The sequence below is a fragment of the Microtus oregoni genome, unplaced genomic scaffold (assembly GCF_018167655.1).
Source record: "Microtus oregoni isolate MIOR12 unplaced genomic scaffold, Mior012 000015F_ref0000493, whole genome shotgun sequence".
NCBI classification, from domain to species: Eukaryota; Metazoa; Chordata; class Mammalia; order Rodentia; family Cricetidae; genus Microtus; species Microtus oregoni.
In genome coordinates, this window is record NW_024543074.1 from 14,642,658 (window position 1) to 14,664,122 (window position 21,465).

Consider the following 21,465-nt stretch of genomic DNA (forward strand, 5'->3'; position numbering starts at 1 on the left):
TCCAACAACTGGTAATAGTGTCTATGTATTAAAATATAAAGAGAGAATACAGGCACCAAATCAATAATCTGAGTCACAGGAGGCATGCACCATTTAATGTGTTTGATGGGTTAAGGGAAAAACACAATAGACAGTGGCTTAAAATTCCACGTGTAAAATATCCTCCTGGGGTCTGTCTCCAGGGCTGCCCACATTCCGATTCATCTCCACAGTTAAAATCTGGATTTAGCTTTTGTGTTTTGGGAACAGGATCCAGGGCCATGTAGGTGCTGAGTGAGCATCCGACTGCAGCCCGAAGACCTGCTTGTCGTTCTCCCGTGCTGTGGGCTCAAACCCAGGGCCTTGAGTGTGCAAATCTGGATCTTTCCGGCAGCTGCACATACAGTTTAGTTCAAAGAGAAAAATTGCATTCTCATTGGTGACTTTTCCAGTTACAGCTAAACTTTCTGTTTTTTTATGGAAAACCAGAAAGTGCAAGAGGAATCAAAGGGAGCTGTTGTAGAACGAGAGGGAATTTAGACCAGGAGGCCCTGATTATGAACAGGGTTATCAAAACCATTTGAAAAGAAGTAATTCAGTGCACTCAAAGAATTTAGAGCAAAATCTTAGGGGTTAATTGGAGAAAAGATTGCATAAATATTTCGTAAGCAAAATTTGAATTAGCACAATCAAGCAGTATCCATTTTAAGATTAACGCTGAAAGTGTTAGCAGCGGAGCAGCAGTTGGTTAAACAAAATTTGTGCAGAACGTAGCAGGAGCTCACCACTCTCTCCACTGGACAGGTTTTGGTCTGAAGTCTTTTCTGCCTCTGCAGTGGTGGGACCACTTACACATCCATCTACAGCACCCCCATTACGGGCCATTAAACCGGGACCGCTCTTACTGGAACCTGGGACTACGGCTTTGTGCCCAACTTCAGGAGTGTTTAATTTAATTTGTTCCTGCCCAGATGTACTTATATCACAAGATACTAGGAGCTTCTCTTCCAAGGAAGGGCCTAAACAAACAGCATGAAGGGTTACTTGTATATTACTTTCATATTCCAATCTTCTCATCATCCCTTCCACCCTCAGGGAAGAACTCCCACAGAGATGAAATTTCATAATAATTCAATTGTTACCCATTAATGTAGGGTTTGAGAGGCTTCAGATGTTTTGGGAGACTTAAAATAATTACCCTACTCTAGTTCTCAGGGATTGCATGCCAGAGTAGGTAGAATCACGAATTGGGAATGTGCACTGGGCAAGTCTGTGTCTGATGACTAGTGGGAGACCCCTGTCTGGCCTGTTTCCACATCTGTCAAATGACAATCTTATAGATTAAGTCCAGGTCTCCCAAGACCTTTCCCAGCACACTCTGTCTCGACATAGACTGTGCCTACCCCATAATTTCACAAATGAAAAAAATGGAAATAAAGAAATGTGTAAAGACTTGTCCAAGGACAAAACATGTCACTGTAGCAGGCTGGCCTCAAGCCTGAGCAGGTCCTGCAGCCTCTATCTGCCAGGTGCTGGGATTACAGACATGGGTCACCATGTCCATATTAGATGGAGTCTATTTCTCATTTCCTTTCTCTCTCTCTCTCTCTCTCTCTCTCTCTCTCTCTCTCTCTCTGAAACAAGATCTCATATAGCCCAGACCGCCTTGAACTATATAGCAAATGACCTTGAACTCCTGATTTTTCTGCCTCTATATCTCACGGAATGGATTACAGATGTGTATATCATAGCTGGCTAGAGAGATCACACTTGAGAAGAATTACTTTACATTTATTGCTTTGTGTGTGTATGTTGGTGCGTGTATGAAAGTGAGCAGACACCTCTGGGAGTCCCTTCTCTCCTTCCAGAGTGTGAGCTCTGGGGATAAATGCAGGTCATCAGACTTGGTAGCAAGTACTTTACCTAATGAGCCATCTCATTGGTCCTGAACAATTACGTTTTAACCGAGTTCTCCCTAGGGCATTACTATAACATGATATCAGTGATTTTTTTCCCCCAAACAAAAGCATAATTTTAGGAGGTCAGTTTGCTGTTAACGTTTTGTGCTGGTTTCACCTGTTTCTAACACAGCAGCAAAAGGTTTCAAATGAAACCTTCATTTTCTGGCAAATGAAGATGTAAAAACTTAATCTAGCCTTGCATTGGTGGCTGTTGATCATTCTCATAACTCATATATATATATATATATATTATATATATGCATTTCTTTGCCAACAGCACTGTATAATTCTACATATGTAAGAGAAATAAATCATCCTAGAATATCTTAACACTCGGATAATAACACTGGAGTTACCTGCTTTCTGCACACTGGGTGAAGCTGAAGCAGTAGAGAAACAAGGGATTTGCCCAGGGCCACCATGTAAGGCAAAAGACACTGGAACCTGACCTGGAGGGAGAGGCTGTGCTCCAGCCTTCTGTGTGTGCACCTGGCCGAGTGGGGTGGTGGGAAGGAAAGACTGAAAGGGCCGGGCCATGGGAGAGGGCCCACAAGCAGACACCTCAACAGGCCCCTGCATAAAGTCACTGAATTCGTCTTCGTCAAGAAAGGCAGGTGATGGGGAGACAGTTTTGGTAGAATGAGATGATGTGGGACAATCTGCAAAATGGAAAATGGCAATGAAACATACAGGAATGAAAACCAAAGAGAAAGAAATCCAGATGTAACACAACCTTCAGAACATACTGAAATGGGAACAGTGGAAGGGAGTAAGAAACAGTCAAATGGAACCACAGTGCTCATGGAACACGTTGATGTCTATTTTGTTCTAAAAATAAGTTCTAGAGCTATTTTATACTTGGCGAAAAAACAGACAAAATTAACTCATATTTTCGTCTTTCATTTTATTGGGTAATACTAAATATGTATCAAAGTGATAATTACTTCTGAAATCCAAGAGGTCTGTCTGATAATATTTCTTTTGTATGTCTATTTGTTTGTTTTATGAGACAGAGTCTCTCAACTAAGTCCTGGCTGTCCTGGAACTCTCTCTGTAGACCAGGCTAGCCTCAAATTCACGGAGATCTGCCTGCTTCTGCTTCCCAAGTGCTGGGTTTAAAGGCATAGGTTTATTGGCCTAGACAATCTTACTAAACAATCAAACAAATATATAAATATGAACAACATCTGAACAACACAATTGATTACTTAACATGTCTCCCTTGCTGCTAACTGCTGCCCACAGATCTGTGCTGACAAGGGAACTTGGTGTGAACACAATGTCAGACCTAACAATGGCCACTGCTCTCTAGTTTTTTTGTTTTTTTTTTTTTTTTTGATTTTTCGAGACAGGGTTTCCCCGTAGTTTTTGGTTCCTGTCCTGGAACTAGCTCTTGTAGACCAGGCTTGCCTCGAACTCACAGAGATCCGCCTGCCTCTGCCTCCCAAGTGCTGGGATTAAAGGCGTGCGCCACCACCGCCCGGTATCTAGTTTTTCTAAGTTTGGTGCCAGGTACAGTTTTAGTCTTAACTTTTAATGTTTGTATGCCAACAGGCTCAGTTATATAGCTTAAGTTGGCCTAGAACTTGCTACGTATGCACTCTAGGCTAACCTCAAACTCACAACTCCCTTATGTTAGCCTCTGGGTGTTAAGATTTTAGGGATGTACCACCACACTGCCTGGATCACTGTTGAAATAGGAGGGGCGGGCTACGTTCCTGCCACCCGGCTGCCCACATGGCTGGCTTATGCCCCGAAATAATTAAACGGAAATTGTATTCTTTTAAACACTGCTTGGCCCATTAGTTCCAGCCTCTTATTGGCTAGCTCTTACATATTGATCTAGCCCATTTCTAATAATCTGTGTAGCCCACGAGGTGGCTTACCAGTGAAGATCTTAACCTGCGTCTGTCTGGAGTAGGAGAATCATGGCGACTCCCTCACTTGGCTTCTTTCTCCCAGCATTCTGTTCTGTTTATTCCGCCTACCTAATTTTCTGTTTTATTAAAGGGCCAAGGCAGTCTCTTTTCTCTTTATTTAACCAATGAAATTAACACAAGCCAGAAGACTCTCCCCCATCAGATCACTTCATCACTAGCTTGTATGGCTGACAATTTTCAGTTTTAGATATACTTCTCCTTATCTCAAAATGGTTGATAGTATCTATTCTCCTCTCAATTTTAGTGTATACTTTAATTTGGACTTGATTTTGGTAATAGGAATCAAGGCACATAATCTAATCAGTAAAATTAACAGGACAGAGTCAAAGCTGAGTCAGAAAATCAAGAATTCGTAACAGGCTGAAGAGATGGCTCAGTGTTTCAAAGCACTTATCACTCTTCCAGAGGACCCGAGTGCAGTTCCTGGCACCCATATCAGTTTCACAACATCCTGTAACTCCAGGTCAGGGGATCTGAGGGCCTTGGTGGGTACCAACACACACACATAAATAAAAATAAATACTTAAAAAAAGAATTGATAACAGCATCAATATTGTTTTCTCCTGATATTAACTTATAAGAGATACTAAATACAAGGATTTAAAATAAAATTTATTGATATAATATTTTCTAGCAAAATATAGTTAGTACCTTTTGATTTAAAGAATGATTTATGAAAATGGTTTATTAATGGTATATTATTAAAAGGAGCTGATAACAAAATGTCAAAATATTTAATTTCAAAGAGACAAGAAAACATTTTGTTGACAATTTCAACTGCTAAGTGTTCAAAATGATAACAAAAATCTCTTTACCCTGCTTCTTTCTCTAAAAGGCAATTTAATTTGATTACCTCATGATTAAAAACTGCAAGCCGGGCGGTGGTGGCACACGCCTTTAATCCCAGCACTTGGGAGGCAGAGGCAGGTGGATCTATGTGAGTTTGAGACCAGCCTGGTCTACAAGAGCGAGTACCAGGACAGGCTCCAAAGCTACAGAGAAACCCTGTCTCGAAAAAACCAAAAAAAAAAAAAAAAAAACAAAACTACAAAGAAGTTTACTGAAGAAAATGAACTTCCCTGAGGGATAGTGTAGCCATGACTATTTTTAATGGGTGTTTTGAGAATTTCTAAATCTTGTCACATAAACAATGAAATTTGACCTAGCTCACAAGAGAACACATTTCATAATAATGAAGATAGATTGGTAAATTCACTACATTTCTTTGAGTCCACAGACTTTCTTTTTTCTTTCTTTCTTTTTTTGGTCAGGATCTCTCCCAGCAGACCAGGCTGGCCTCAGATTCAGAGATCCTCCTACTTCTACCTCACGAATGCTGGGATTAAAGGTGTGCACCATCATGCTGGTACAAAAGACGTCAGTATATTTGCTGTACAAATTTCCTGGGAAGTTATTAAAGTGATGTCTAAGCAGAGGACTAAGGATTTGAACCTCCAGCTTAGCTGTTAACTGGGTCAGATCCCTTACATTTTAAAATGTTCAAATCTGAATTTAGCTTGAAGGCACACAGAGGCCAATGGAACATGGAGAGATGATCAACCAACTTCCAAGGAAAGAATATTTTCGTGTTTCTTACAATGAAAACTACCTGGTTTCTTGGGGTGTGATACTGGAGTGGGGTGCATCTTAGCATCTCTGGAAAATCCATCTAAGTTCCCTTTTATGGCTTCCAAAGCGTGGTCTCTGTTCTTCTCTCCGCTCTGCAAGACAGGAAGCCTGTGTTTAGTTCTTCCCTTATCTCCCACATCTTCCCCTCCCAAACTAACACACACAGACCTATTTCTGATATCCTTTTTGCCTTGTTTGTTTTTGAGACGAGGTTTTAGAGTTCACTGTGTAGCCCAGACTGGCTTCAAACTCATGGTCATCCTCCTACTTTTGACTCTCAAGTACAAGGATACAGGAAGGCTTTAGTTCCAAGATTCTTACTACATACTTCTGATAATTTTTCATGTCAGAAAGACACCAACAAGTATATAAAATAAGGGCATAAAAAGACATTCTACAGAATATAAAAACTTTAAAAGGTTCATTCTCAAATATTATGGAACAGGGCTATAATATACTAAATGTTCTATGAGAAACCTGACAAATACATTTCCTACTCTCCCATCTATGATCAATGCTTCCCAAGAAAAAGAGACATTGTCATGATGACTGAAAAGAGAGAGAGAGAGAGAGAGAGAGAGAGAGAGAGAAGGAGTTGAGAAGACAGTGGCTGATACCTGTTTTCCCCAACAGAAGCACATCGATCTGTATAGAAAAAGAAAGCCCTTCCCTTTAGGACTTAGGTAAACCATGATACAAAGAAAATCCACTGCAGCCTCAGCTTGGGCTGCTGCCTGAGTGAGAGGAGGCATGCACAGGGCACACATGTGTGCTGGAGGGTGTGGGGGTGGGTGCACACATCACCTTGGGTTTCACACTACTCAAAAGTCTGAGTTTCTGTTTTTGCTCTTCAAACTGACGTCTTTTCCTTTCTTCCTCTAAGAGTTTTTGTTGCTGTTCAAATCGTTTTCTAAAGAAAAAACAATCACATCAACATTCAGTCAAGTAGTAATGGCTACATTCAGATTTTATTATCAGCTTCAGCAATACCAACTTGCATTTCTAGAATTATAATCTTCACTCTTGATTATATGTAATTCTCTTATGACAAGCTGTTTCTCCTGTATACTAGCTCTAAAATATTTTAAATAAACCTACAGAATGATTCACTTAATTTACATGTATGTTTTTATTTCTTACCTAATTTGCAAGGCAAAGAAAGTATTCTTTTTTTTTTTCCAGTGGTGGGTACTGAGTATGAAACCTGGGATCTATGCTTGCCAGACATCATGCTACAATTGAGATAGCTTCGAGTGTAAAGAGAGAAATCCCCCTCTAGGTGGAAACATGCCCTGTCTCCTCCCTTAAGGATTAACCCAACCTGGCAAGGCAAAGGACTTGGCTAGGAAACCACCCCAGGTTCACCTTAGGAAAGAACTCCTCAGTTGGTTATCCAAAACCAAATGGTCAGCCCTGAAATTATATTCATATAAGTAAAATTATATGGGCTAAGTAGGTTGTACTTGAGAGGCCACAAATTTGAGAGAGAGAGAGAGAGAGAGAGAGAGAGAGAGAGAGAGCGCGCAAGGGGAGGGATATATGGAAGGAGTTCAAGGGAAAAAAGAGAAGGGGGTAGTGTAATTATATTTGATTTTAAAATATTTTTCAAATTATCAATTTAAAAAGATAACATACACCTTTCCTTTCTAGAACCCCCTCCCACTGGGGCAGTTCCTGTGAGGGGTCTACCTTTCTGAAACCTGACTCCAAAAAGTGTAATTATTTCTTTTTCTTCTTTCTGTTCTTTTTTTCTTCTGGATATTGGCCAGAGGCTAAGTGTGCTCTTAAACTTCTAATGCTTTGGGCTTCCTTACTCTGCCGTTCCTAAGGCCCCTTTGCCCTGCCATGTGGCTGCTGTCACCATGTGGTTGCCTGTCACCATGTGGCTGACCTCCCCATCTTACCTTTTCCACCCTCCCCCTTCAGGCACCTGGGAGAGTTACCGCTTGCTGCGCTGGAGTTTTTTCCTTTCAAACTCTAATAAACTGTCCATTAGCTTCTGTCTAAATCTGTTCTTTGTCCTCAAAATTCCCTTTGTGTTCATTCTCAAATTGCATCATCAATGAGACAAAGAGCCCTAAGAGGGGACCCCGACTCCCAAGGTACAATACGATGGCTCTGTTGGGACTCCACAGATCTTCAGTATTTATTTCCTTCCTGCTTTTAATTTTTTTAATTGGCAGAGAACATGAACCCTTCTTCACCCCTCGACTTTCATCAGTAGAGGAAACAATCTTGGTGCACTGAGCAGTAGCGAATACCAGGGAGACAGATAAACATAAAAGCACACTTTGTTCTGCATATAAGAAAATGAAACGCAGGCTGAAGGTAGCTCTGTGGTACATCACTTGCCTAGCAGCTAATGCTGTACCATCAAACAGCAGCAGCAACAACAACCAATTGAGGAAGTTGGGTGTAGAAGCAAAAACCTATAATCGCAGCGTTTAGGAGGCCTGGGTACCAAGACTGAAAATTAAGACTACCCTGGGCCTTTTTCATTACTCTGATTCCAGATATCAAAATAACAAAAAAGACAAAAACCAATCAAACAAACATGGAATTTCATGGGGAAAGAAGGCAGAATCTCCAGGAACAAGAGCCATGCTCTTAGGAGCAAGGACCTGCCAGACAACCAAGTTTGTTGGTAACTTTGTAACCTGTGCTGAAAACCACTTCATTTCAGATCCCTCTTTATTCTGTGCTTTTGTTTTGTTTTGTCTGAGATAGACTCTTGTTTTATTGGCCTCCAGTCTTAAACTCACACTTCTCCTACCCAGCCTCCCAAGAGGCAGGCTTACAGGTAAGTGCCAGACCACATAGTTGGCTCTAAACTTCTTACAAGAGTATTTAAAGGGTCGGGTCTCAAAATCAAACAACAAACAAACTCGTTTTTAAAGTGTGCTAAAGACAATGTATCTCGGGGCTGGAGAGATGGCTCAGTGGTTAAGAGCACTGGCTGCTCTTCCAGAGGTCCTGAGTTCAATTCCCAGCAACCATATGGTGGCTCACAACCATCTGTAATGAGATCTGGCGCCCTCTTCCGGTGTGTGGGCATACACGGAGGCAGAATGTTGTATACATAATAAATAAATAAATCTTAGGAAAAAAAAAAAGACAATGTATCTCTTTCAGCTTCAAACTACAGAGCATTTGATAATCTACAGAACAGCTGCAGCTGGGTAACCCAATTCTCCCTGGATCCTGGGAGTCCTTACTGTTGCTCTTCAGCAAACTGCTTCTGCATGTCTGGGGTGTACTGTGGGCCTGGAGGACGCATGCCCAGGAATGGTGGCTGCCCCAGGAAAGGCATGCCTGTTGCTGGCATTGGTCCCATCGGTATTCCTGCCTAGAAGAAACAACAGGCAACAGATTAAATAATATATGAGTTTTCTTTTTAATTATTAAAAATCTTGCAAAATTATTGTACAATAGGTTTACCAGTAAGATATACGATATATTCTAGTGGAAGATTAAAAAAAAACATAAGCTGAATATTTCTGCTAGTGTCAGAGGACACCACTGGTCTAAACTCCTTCAGGCTTCATGGTAGCACAGGGTTACACGCCACTGTGCTCAATAGGCCACATGCTTTGAGGAAAGGTGTCATAACATATGTATGTATCTTTGTTTTCCCAGCATCAGTGAAGACCCTGCCATATGGCAGTCATTTCACATGTAAAATTGAACTTGATTCCCAGTATTTATAAGACAATAAAAATTTGGAGGTAGAGAGATGGCTCAGAAGTTAAGACCACTTGTTGCTCTTACAGAGGACTGGGGTTTGATTCCCAACAACCACATGGTATCTCGAACCACCTGTAACTCCAGTTCTAGGGGATGGATGGACTCTTCACTGTGGCTGGCTCCAGGCACACACATGGTACATATATATAAGGGCAAGCAAACATTCATACACACAAAATAAATAAAACCTAACAAAAGATAACTATTTTGATATTCATATCAAGTTGTAATAACCTAAACTTTTACAAAAAATAATATAGATCTAATCAATAGTAAATGGTATACCAATACAATAATATAAACTTAGCTCAAGCATGCAGAAATAAGAATCCCTCAGCACAATACCTCCTCACAAACTCTAACATTAAACATAGAGTAACAATAACAGCAATTTTCCCTGAGTAGAAGTTTCTCCTGATAGCTCCCATCTGAACCATGGATGCTCTTTTTTTTTTTTAATATTTATTTATTTATTATTTATACAGTATTCTGTCTGCTTGTAAGCCTGCAGGCCAGAAGAGGGCACCAGACCTCATCACAGATGGTTGTGAGCCACCATGTGGTTGCTGGGAATTGAACTCAGGACCCTTGGAAGAGCAGGCAGTGCTCTTAACCTCTGAGCCATCTCTCCAGCCCCCATGGATGCTCTTGAAGCCCACTGGAGACCACCACTTCTACTGTCTTGGAAGTGGGGAGGACTTGTTCCTTTAAAACATTTCCTCTTCTCTAAAAACACCTGAATACAGTTTCTTGGTTTTGGTAACATACTCGCCATTCACCACTGCTCCTGTCCACATGGTCTACCAACCCTAACTTCCTCTGGTCTGTTTCTTTATTGAGCCTGGGGTCTAGCTTTGTTGTTCAGGTGAAACTCAGGATGCTAAACCCCAGGCTCCCTCCTCTCCCCCTTCCTCCTCTTTCCCCCTCCCCTTCCACAGGCCAACCTTTAATTTGTAGGTAAAGTCAACAGTTCCACGGATGACTCGCTCAGTGCTGTGCCTTCCAAGTCTCTGGTCTTTGACCTCCTCACCTCAGCACGGCAACCATACCCAGGCTCCCAGTCCTCCTTCCCACTCTACTGTCCCATCATTAGCCCACCAGCAAAAGTCAGCGGCCCGCCCTAAACTGTTTTATTTTAAGCATGGCTTCCCCCTCCCACCCTTTCAGCTCATCTACACCAGTCACTTTCTTCTTAGTACCACCCAATTCTATTAATCTCATCACTCCTACTACCCGCCACCTTCCCCAAGGCCTCTCTCCTCTCACTTCTCTTCCTGTTCGCTAGGATCCCAAAGATCAACATTAAGCTGGCCTTACAGTATTCTCAATTCTCTTGTCAATTTCTTCTTTAACTTTATTTTATTATCCCCAACCTGTGTGTGTGTGCGTGCGCGCATCCATGCATGTACCACGATGTTTACGGGAGGTTGGAGGCTAACTCTGTGGAGTTAGTTCTCTCTTTTCATCTTTATATGAACTCTAAGGGTCAAACTCAGGTCATCAGGCTTCAGCAGCAAGCACCTTTATCTACTGAGCCATTTTGGTGACCCTTAATTATCAATTTCCTGATCTGGTCTTCTTTTTTTATTATGATGTGACTAGATGTGAGATTTCTACTTACTTATTCTTACTGTCGGTGTCTGTGCCCCTGCCCATAGTCCCACAACAGTTCCTTTACTAGAGACATGACTGCATGTGGCTAGGCCATACAAGGCACTGGAGCTTCTGTAGTTCCCTCAATCACTTGCTCTGTAGAAGGTCATGTGAATTTAGAGGCCCATCTAGGAGCAGAGGCTAACAGATGGTACCAGTGCCAGCTTGTGATGGGACCCTTGGAGGTAGACGCCTTAACTTCACCAGCATCCTACCCTCACCAAAGACTCCAAACCAGAACCACCCAGCTGACACCACACTGAATGCTGAGCTATTGTCTACTGCTACTGCAGACACTAAGTCTTAGAGCAACCTGTGCACATCAGTAGACACTGAATATAATCCATATGTGTATTCAGTAAGCTTTCTAGTTCTATTCATCAGTATCGTCAGCAACTCAGAAGCTGTCACAGCTCTTACTTCTCTTTTATTTTACTTTCCTTTCTTTCTAGGACTCCAGCTAAATGTGTCTTAGGCCTTCTCTTGGATCATCAAACTCACACATCTCTTTCTCCATTTTGCACATGCGCATTCTTATACCTGTGTGGGCTTGCATGGGAATGCCCCAGGTGGATGCCCAGAACACTCCTCAATTGCTCTTCTGCCTATTTACTGAGGCATGGTCTCTCATTCAAACCCAGTGCTCACTGATACATCTAGTTTGCTGCTTGCTCTGGGGATCCTCTGCCAACACTGTCTACGCCTAGATTTTTATGCAGGGCACCATGCCCACCAGACATTTAAATGAGCCTCCTTCTTGCCATCAAGCACTTTCCTCGCTAAGCCAGCTCCCCGGCTCCTCTCACACGTCCTCTTCTTATTTTGTCTTCATTCTAACGAGCTTCTACTGACCTCTCCGGCTCACTGGTTCTTTTTTTTTTTTTTTTCTTATTCTTAGTTTTTGGTTTTTTGAGAAAGGGTTTCTCTGTATAATAACCCTGGTTGTCCTGGAACTCACTTTGTAGACCAGGCTGGCCTTGAACTAACTGAGATCCACTTGCCTCTGCCTCTTGAGTGCTGGGATTAAAGGCGTGCGCCACCCCCATGCAGCCAGCTCACTGATTCTTTCTTCAGTCATTTCTAATCTTCTGTAAAACCACCCATAGAATTCTTCTTTTGGTTAGTATATTTTTCAGTTCTGAAATTGCTTAAATCTACGGTGTCACTTTTTATAATTCTGAGTTCCCTACCAAGATTTTTCCACTTCAGCTTTTATTTCTTAAATCATAAAAATATAGTTCCAGAAAGAAAGAACACATAGCTCCATTGTCTATTCTACTAATTCCAATAACTAATATTTATTCTGAGTGGTTACCATGGTAGTTTGAATGAAAATGGCCTCCTGCTGTCTGCTTCCCACCACAATGGCCATGGACTCCCCCTCTGAAGCTGTAAGCCCCTAACTAATTCTTTTATAAGTTGCCTTCATCATGGTGTTTTATCACAGCAATAGAAAAGTAACTGAGACAGTCACCTGCATGTGTGAGTCTTTGAGTTTGAACTGCACTGTGGCATACACCCACAATTTCACCTACTTGGGAGGCTAAGGCAAAGTGGATTCCCTGAACCCAAATATAATAAAACTCTATAATGCTGGGCAGTGGTGGTGCACGCCTTTAATCCCAGCACTCGGGAGGCAGAGGCAGGTGGATCTCTGTGAGTTTGAGGCCAGCCTGGTCTACAGAGTCATAGGACAGTCAGGGCTACATAGAGACCTGATGGAGGAAGGTCATTGGCTAATAAAGGAACTGCCTTGGCCCATTTTATTGGTTAGGACATAGGTAGGTGGAGTAAACAGAACAGAACGCTGGGAGGAAGAGGAAGTGAGCTCAGAGGCTCGACAGCTCTCCTCTCGGAAGCAGACACCTCAGAGAGACGCCATGCCCTGCTCCTGGGCAGACATACGCCATGAAGCTCCGACCCAGGATGGACATAGGCTAGAATCTCCCCGGTAAGCGCACCTTGGGGTGCTACATACAGATGATTAGAAATGGGCTAAATTAATATGTGAGAATTAGCCTAGAAGAGAATGGGCCAAGCAGTGTTTAAAAGAATACAGTGTCTGTGTAATTATTTCGGGGCATAAGCTAGCTGAGCAGGCAGCCGGGATGCTGGGGACGCAGCCCCGCCGCTCATATTACTACAGAGACCCTGTCTTGAAAACTAGATAGATAGATAGATAGACAAAACTCCATTAAAATGTAAACATTTATAAACATAACCAAGCTCTTGACAAGCAGATGCCCAACAACAAACAAGAACTTTATACACAACCAAGAAGCCAGTACCTGCATTGCAATGGGTCCTTGGGACATTTGAGAGCTGTAATTCATTCCCATCATGCCTTGCATATTGGGCTGCATGACAGAGACCATAGGAAATCCTTGCTGCTGCATTGGCATCAGGCCTGCTGTAAAATACCAAGGTTTTATTAAGGTCATGACCTATGGTTTATTTCCTTGAAACCACATCACCCAGAGACTTGCTAATTGAAAAGCTGCACAGTACAATGGAAATACACAAGGTCCTGATGAGACAGGCCTAACTAAGAATTCCATCATCTCTTTAGCTATGTGATCTTGGGCAAGCTATAGAATTTCATCTGTTAAGTCAGTAGCTCTCAACCTGCCAGTTATGACCCCTTTGGGGAGCTGGAACTACCCTTTTACAGGGGTTACCTAAGACCAACAGAAAACACAAATATTTACATTATGAGTCATAACAGTAACAAAATTACAGTTATGAAGTAACAACGAAAATAATTTTATGGTTCGGTCACCACAACATGGGGAACTGTATTAGAGGGTCTGTCTTAAGTGAAAGTAATAAATACAAGTTCTGCAGAACCTGAATGTGGATATGAAATGAGTGACTTGGCCTAAATATGGTACTCAGTCTTCACCACGAGCCCCAGTGATTCCTGCCCTCTGGTATTCATAAGCTTGTATCATTTCTTCCCATATTGAGCTCATATTACTCAATAGAATTCTGTAGTGATGACAACATGTAACTAACTGCTCAGCCTCGTTCCTTTGGGACAGATCTGGTATGACTGAAGGGCTAGCCTGATCCTCCAGCCTCCATCTCCAAAGGCTGTAATCACAGGTGTGCCCCTGCACCTTGGCTCCAAGGCTAGTCCCTAGTTTCCTTCTTGTTTTCTGGGGAGCCACTGCTGCACTATAGGAACACTCAAGCTGTCCTTTGGGGAGTCCATGTGGAGAGCTGGCCCCTCCAGAGAGGCAGCCACCTTGGAAGCAGATCTTTCCAGCTCCTCAAACTTTCAGATGACTGCAGTTCTGCCTGACGGATGTACTGCAGCTCACAGGATGCTCTGAGCCACCCAGCAAAGCCGCTCTGAGATTCCTGACTCATAGGCATGTTGCAAAATAACAAAATGGTGATTTTGCCAAGTTTTGGGGTCATCGGTTATATAACAGTGAAAAATAACACTGAAGACCATGAGCTCTGGAAGTCAAATGAGTGGGCTACATACTACCCACTTGAGTACCTTGAGTGCTCACTCCGCTCTGTCTGAATGTCTCTATGTCTTTCTCTGGGACTCTCTCTAGAACTCACTGTATAGCCAGACTGGCTTCTAAATCTTCTTGAGTGCTGGCACTGCAGCACTCCTGGTTTTTCTTAACTTTGTTCTGCAACTTCACTTCTCAACTGCAAAACCATTTAGTGTTTATTACGTCAAAGAAATGCTATTCTTCTTCCCTTTCCTTACATGATCATTTACTCAAAACAGCATATGGGAAGCATATGTGACATAGGAAAGTACTATGTACACTAGCATCTCCTAGGCTTCCCCAGTGAAACATTCCCAAGAGCAGAGAGGAACAAATGTACAGTCTTTGGGGTTTAGTAATCAGCAAATGTCTACCATACACAAGAAGCAGTTCCACATGCCTTGAGCATGACAGTGAATACGAACTCAGCTTGAGCACAAACTACACTCCAACTTTGATTTTACTGTACCCTGCAATCTCATTGACTCTAGCAGGCATGTCCAACCTGTGCGCTGCATGCAGCTGATCTGAGGATAGTCATAATTGCAGCCCAATACAAAATCACTAGCTTACTTAACACCACAGGAACCATGTAAACACGTGATTGTGTGGCTCTTAAATGCGGACAATGCAAATGCCGAGAAGCTTTGCTTTCTGGGTTGTTTTGAGACAGTCTCCCTGGATAGATAGGCTGAGGCTGGGATTAAGAGTATGTGCCATCATGCCTCACCCACTTTTTTCTTCTTTCTTTAAAAACAAACAACAACAATGAAAAACTAATATTTAACTTAAAGAAGGACAGAACTGTCAAGGTGGACACTACCTGTAGTCCAGCACTGGGTAGGTTAGGGCAGGAGGATTGCACATTCAGAGGCCAAAATACGTAGTCAGATGCTATTTCAAAAAATAAACGTATACTAAGCAGCAAAGGAAAAGAACAGTGCACCGTATCTGTCTTGTTTGTTTTGCATTCTGTATTTCTTACTGCCTAGTGTCAGAAGCATGTCTGCACTTGCAGGGTGAGAGCTAGCAGAGTTATACTGCTCATTTAGTTTGTCCTGATTCTCGAGGGTCTATGGGAGGCATCATCCTAAGAACACAGCAATGAATAAAACCAGAGCTTCCTGCTATGGAGATCATGCTGTAATTGGAGACAACAGATAATAAAAACAAAAACAAAGCCCTATAAGTCAGGTGATAGTAAGAGATGGGGCAAGAAAGAAAGCATAGTAATGGGGGACAATTTCAAGAAAATGCAATGGTTGTTCTTCTGTGCCACGTACCCAAGGACCCGAAGGAAGGGCAGGAGCTGAGCATCATAGGCAACTGAAAAAGGGAATCTCAAAGGACACTGAAGGCAATGACCGAGCAGTGTCCTGGGTAACCTCAATGCAGTCACAGCTTTCCCTCTTATCTTCAGGGCCTAATGATCATTTCAGTTTTGAATGGCTGATTTGGGTATTGGTATAACATTGAAGGATAAAAGTAAACAAAGTGAAAATTAAGTTTTCTCTCCTTGTCTCTTGATCAAGCACACAAGACGTTGTGGACAATACTGCTGTTGTTTCCTTGTATAATTTTTAGAAATCATCTGTGCTTCAAGTCTTCAAATGATCAAAAGTCCACTCTAAAATACCTTTAAAACCCCTCATGCCAAACTAGGTGGTACATGACTGTGACCTCAGCCCATGGGAAACGGAGGCAGGAGGATCAGGAGTTCAAGGTTATCCTCAACTACACAACGAGTTCCAGTCCAGCCTGGGCCACGTGAAATGCTGTCTCCAAAGAAAACAAGAGCTGGTGAGGTGGCTCAGTGGGTAAAGATGCTTGCCCAAACCTGACAGTCTAAGTTCAATTCCAGGAACCTTCATGGTAGAGGGAGAGAACCGACTCCCACAAGCTATCCTCCAGCCTCACCCCGCACTCACTGTGGCTCTCACACAAACATACACTATACGAGGTTTTGTTGTTGTTGTTTTTTTAATCACTAAAACAACAACAAAACACCCCTCTAAAACAATTCCAGATGTCAGGGACTGGAGGGGATGGCTCAGCAATTAAGAGCACTTGCTGCTCTTGATAGAGGACCTGGATTCTATTCCCAGCACCCCACTTGGTGGCACACGACCACCGGAATCTGACAATTCTGAGCTTCATGGGCTCCAACACACAAGTGATACACTCATATACACTTGTGTGTGTTTTTAAAGACATATAAATGTCTTTAAAAAAATCCCAGTTCTAGAATTAAGAACTATCAGGCAATCCTTGGGATCTTTTTCTTGTTCAGTTTCTTTGCTCAGTGTGTGGATTTTTACCTCAAAGAGTAAAAAAAATGCAAAGCAATGAACCACACAGTAAACACAACTTTGTAGGACAAAATACCTTAAGTCATTTGATGTAAATCTGGGACACCCAAGCAGAGAAACACATACTCATACACACAATGAAAAGAATACAACTGACCCTTGGAAAATTGGCCTGCAACTCCACCTCTTCCACTGATGGAAACATGAGCTAATTCCCACTGCTCTGAGCTCCCTTTATCTTTTATCTCCTGGTGACCTAGGAGTTTCTGTTTCCCCAAGGAGTGTACTATAGCCAGCCAGCACTGTGAGAGGGGCCACTTTTCAAAGGTGGTGGTGGCGCACACCTTTAATCCCAGCACTTGGGAGGCAGAGGCAGGTGGATCTCTGTGAGTTCGAGACCAGCCTGGTCTACAAGAACTAGTTCCAGGACAGGCTCCAAAACCACAGAGAAACCCTGTCTCGAAAAACCACAAAAAAAAAAAAAAAAAAAAAAAAAAAAAAAAAAAAAAAGTAGCTGGAGGCTGAAGGGAGTAGAGGGGAAGATAGTGGAGCTACTGAAGGGAGCAGAAAAAAAACAAGTGTAGGCAAACTCTTCCCTCAATTTTTGTCTATAGCAGAATGGGTCAATATTTTAAGCCCAACTCCAGTTACATTCAAGGTATGGCCAGAACTGATGCCGGTGATGCCGGCGGGCTCCAGTTCTACAGCCAAGAGATGGGTGCACTGAACAGAGACATTTCCAGGGATAAAACGGAGACTAAAATCTTTTTATTCTTTATTGAGATAGCATCTTGCTATACAGTCCAGGTTGACTCAAACTCACAACCCTGCCTCAGTCTCTCAAATGTTAGAATTAAAGGCATATGCCCCCATATCTGGCTGAGACATAAATACTTTCCTTTCTTGAGACAGTCTCACTATGTAGCCCTAGCTGGCCTTGAACTCAGTTTATGACTAGCCCCAAATTTAAGAGACTGGCTTACCTCTTGTTCCCAAATCCTGGGATTAAAGCCGTATATTACACTAGTTTGAGACTTAAAGACTTTAAAACTAGAATATCAGATCTCTTTCATGTTTTATTATATTATCATTATAATAAGACCACTACACATGGAAAAAGCATGCATGAGATATTAAAGAGGTTTGTTTATTCATTCAACAAACATCACATGGAATCTACCATAACACTCAGGCAGGGTACTGGAGACACTGGGGAGCGAGATAACAGCTCCTGTCCTCTGGCACAAAGAAGGCAGAGACCAAATAGGAAGACGAGAGAAGGACAGCTTGTCTCAGTGTCATCACTTGTTCTTTCTTTCTGTCCTTGCCCTGAAAAGTTTCCCTTCTTCGCCGAGGTTAAATAGCAACCTACTGATATAATGGGTTAGTAAGTTTGGGAAACATTAAGAGTGATTCTTTCACTCCCCAAATTAAACTTTTTTTTCTTTTGTTTTTTTCTTTTTTGTTTTTATTTTTCAAGATGGGGTTTCTTTGTGTAACAGCCCTAGCTGTCTTGGAACTAGCTCTTGTAGACCAGGTTGGCCTCAAACTCACAGAGATCCATCTGCCTCTGCATCCCAAGTGCTGGGATTAAAGGCGTGTGTCACCACTTCCTGGCCAAACTTTTTTAAAAGAAATTTTAAAGAGAAGGTGTCATACAAAGTTAGGACTATAGGATAATTTTACCTCATTGGGCAGCAATTTAACTTATCTTCTACTTAGCCATTTAATTTCTAAGTTCAGAAACAGTGAAAAACAGCTTAGGTTTGGGGCTGAGGATGTGGTTTAGGAGCAGAGTGCTTGCTTAGAATGTGCGAGACCCTGAGTTCCATTCCAGGACTGACAGAGAAATGTTAGCTCTCACATACCTTGAGGGGGTCTCATTCCACCTGTAACAGGAAACATGAAGCTGAAACAAGAATACAAAAATACATCAGTATCTTCATCTGTTTTAGATTTCAAACAAAACCTGATTCTCACCTGAAGGAAAGAACCAGACAGAGCCTGGGATCAGGTCAGTAGCACAATGCTGACTTACTATTTAAATTATTTACATTTATGTTTTGCCTGCATGTTTGTCTTTGCATTGCATGCATGCCTGGTGCTCACAGAGGCCATAAGAGGGTGTTGGATCCCCTAGAACTGGAGTTTCAAAAAGTTGTGAGCTGTCACATGGGTGCTGGGACCTAAATCCAGGTTCTTGGCAAGAGCAGCAAATGCTCTTAACTGTTGAGTCACCTTTCTAGCATGAGAATTACTAATATTAATAAAGACCAAATTTCCCTATGATACAAAGTATCGGTTTGCTAATGTGGAAGGAACTTTGTATAAAAAAGAAAATAGGCAATCCTGACATTATTCTTGACTCTGTCACCTGTGACTTCCCTGGGTTCAAAATTCTCCAGACCATGAAATGGGAGGGCTGGATTCACGTCCATTCAGTGAACATTTAATGAGCATCTACTGTGTGGAAGACTGAAGTAGTTAGCAATCTTGAATACACATCAGACCAAGAAAGGAAAACTCTCGACTGGGAAAGTCTCTCAATTTCAGAGTCAGACTTGAGAGTTTCTGTGCAGCATAGCGAGCACCAGGAACTCTGTCAAATTCAGGAGCCTTTGCGTTTTACTACATTGGTCCTCTCACTCCCAGGACAAAGCCTGAAACTCAACTTCAGAGCCCATGGTTCTAAAGCATCTTAGTGTTTTGCTTTGTTTCTTTTTAACTGCAAGGCGCATTACCACTCTAGCTGGCCATCCATCTGGCTGTGTATTACTTATGGCTTTTGTAGAGGGACTGGGTCACTGAGTGAATCTTGCTGCTGACAAGCAGGCCCCAAGGGTAAGCCCTCTCTCTCTATGGCATACAAGAGGCCATAAATAGCAGAGCTGTGTGTTAACTGGTTTGTGTCTGTCTGTTAAGATGTAACGTCTAGGCTCAAGCCTTCCTCCTGCCTCATCTCCTGAGCAGCTAGGACTATAGCTGTGTGCCTCCATGCTAGGCTCTGCTCACTGGACAAAATGTCTGAGGTGAAGAAGCGCTCTGGCTGTTGTCTGTTTTACAAGGCGTCACTCACACACCAAGTTGGATAAACTTGGTAGAAGGGATACAGCTGAGTAGTCAACCTGTCAACTTTGTCAAACTAGTCGTGAAAATCCAAATCACCAGTATGGCGGAGCCGAGTGAAAACCTGGAGTGAGTTGTATTCTCTTTTACCCAGTTTTAATCCTCTTATTATCTGCTTGTCCCTCTGTCAAGTGAGGATACAGAACCCAACATTTGTCAAGGTCCCAACTAAGGTAACCACAGAGACAAGATATAAGATGCGTCATAGGGTGAGAGAGATTGTTAGTGAGCTGCTCTTGTGGAGGACCTGGGTTCAATTCCTAGCATCCATATGTTGGCTAACAGTCACCTGTAACTACATATCCAGGGGATCTGTCACCCTTTTCTGATCTCCGAGGGCACCAGGTTATGTGTGTGGTGTATATAAACATGCAAAAACCCTTACACATTAATAAATCTAAAAAATGATTTTTTAAAATAATACCTATTATAGATAAATAAAAGCTACTTAAAAATAAACACATATAAGAACAAAGCAAGTGTACTGATAAATGACTTACTCTAGTAAAAATGTAACAATCCAAAGTTGCTTAGTGACCCCTATCTTTTTATGACTGAAATATTTAAATAACTAATTTTTTTTCCCTGTGATTCTGTGTGTGTAGACTCGAATTGGCCAGAAGAGGGCATCAGATCCCCTGGAGCTGGAGTCACAGCAGTTATGAGCCTTTATTCCCAGCGAGTGCTGGGAATAGAATTCGGTCTGGAAGAGCAGCAAATGCTGTAACACAGCCATCTCTCCAGCCCCATCATTCTTTTTTGTTACATTTATGTGTGGGTGGGTGGGTGGGCGGGGTGTGTGTTCATGTGGAGGTCAAAGGACAACCTGGGTCATTTCTCTCCGTACCTTGTGAGTCCTGGGATTGAACCGAGGTCGGGAGGTTTGGCAACAAGCCCCACCCGCAGCCAGGCTCTGACGACTAATTCTAAGAATGGCTAGACAAGCAGCTAAGTGCAGATACGACGGCAAAGCTTGAGGGAAGGACAGGGCTGGGGTGGGTTACGGGGTGTGCATGACAGCAAAGCTTCCAAGAAGGCTGAGTTGCCAAGTCTTCAACCTGGAGCTCTGTTTGTCACAAGCCTTTGCTACCAACCTACCTTTGCTACCCTTGCTTTCGTGTCTCAAGCCTGGCCGCTGAGGTAGTCTTCTCTATGGATCCTCTCTGCCTCAGACTCTGGTTTCTAACACATCTATCACCGCACTGGCGAGAGGCATCTGCCTAAGCAGCCCTTCAGTAAAGAGCCTGTCAGAAGATGCACACCTGGGCTTAAAAGGGTGCGATTCCTCTGACAGGCAGAGTTTTCCCTAGGTTAGCCTCATGGCCTTCTCTGACTAGGCAGACCTTTCCCTTCCTTCTTACCTCATGAAACTCTTCTTGGACCCACCAGCAGCCTACTGGCACTGCAGATGTGTTTGCTGTTCCCATAGTGCTTGCTATCCCCACCCCGCTTCACATTGACAATCTCAACTCCTTTCTCTTTCTTCCACCTCTTGCTCGGTGCAGCTGAAAATCAACTTCACTATTGCCCATTTTGGTGGAACCCACAAATATTTACATTAAAAAATATGCCAGGCTAGGCAAGAAACTGCAGAAGATGGAGAGACAACACA

General features: G+C 42.6%; 1 protein-coding gene across 11 annotated transcripts in view; it reads right to left on the reverse strand.

The window, feature by feature from the left end:
- The window catches only part of Synrg (synergin gamma), a 72,790-nt gene that overhangs the window by 49,079 nt on the left and 2,246 nt on the right, over nt 1–21,465 (reverse strand). For 4 of the 11 annotated variants that reach the window (XM_041664280.1, XM_041664277.1, XM_041664279.1 and 1 more), the window contains exons 2-8: nt 18,596–18,636; nt 13,195–13,316; nt 8,725–8,855; nt 6,314–6,419; nt 5,490–5,601; nt 2,297–2,599; nt 765–998 (exon numbers count right to left, since the gene is read on the reverse strand). In XM_041664280.1, coding sequence (XP_041520214.1) covers nt 765–998; nt 2,297–2,599; nt 5,490–5,601; nt 6,314–6,419; nt 8,725–8,855; nt 13,195–13,316; nt 18,596–18,636 — 1,049 coding nt within the window. The remainder of the gene's footprint in view (nt 1–764; nt 999–2,296; nt 2,600–5,489; nt 5,602–6,313; nt 6,420–8,724; nt 8,856–13,194; nt 13,317–18,595; nt 18,637–21,465) is intronic. The other 7 variants (XM_041664287.1, XM_041664286.1, XM_041664283.1 and 4 more) reach the window with 3 other exon arrangements.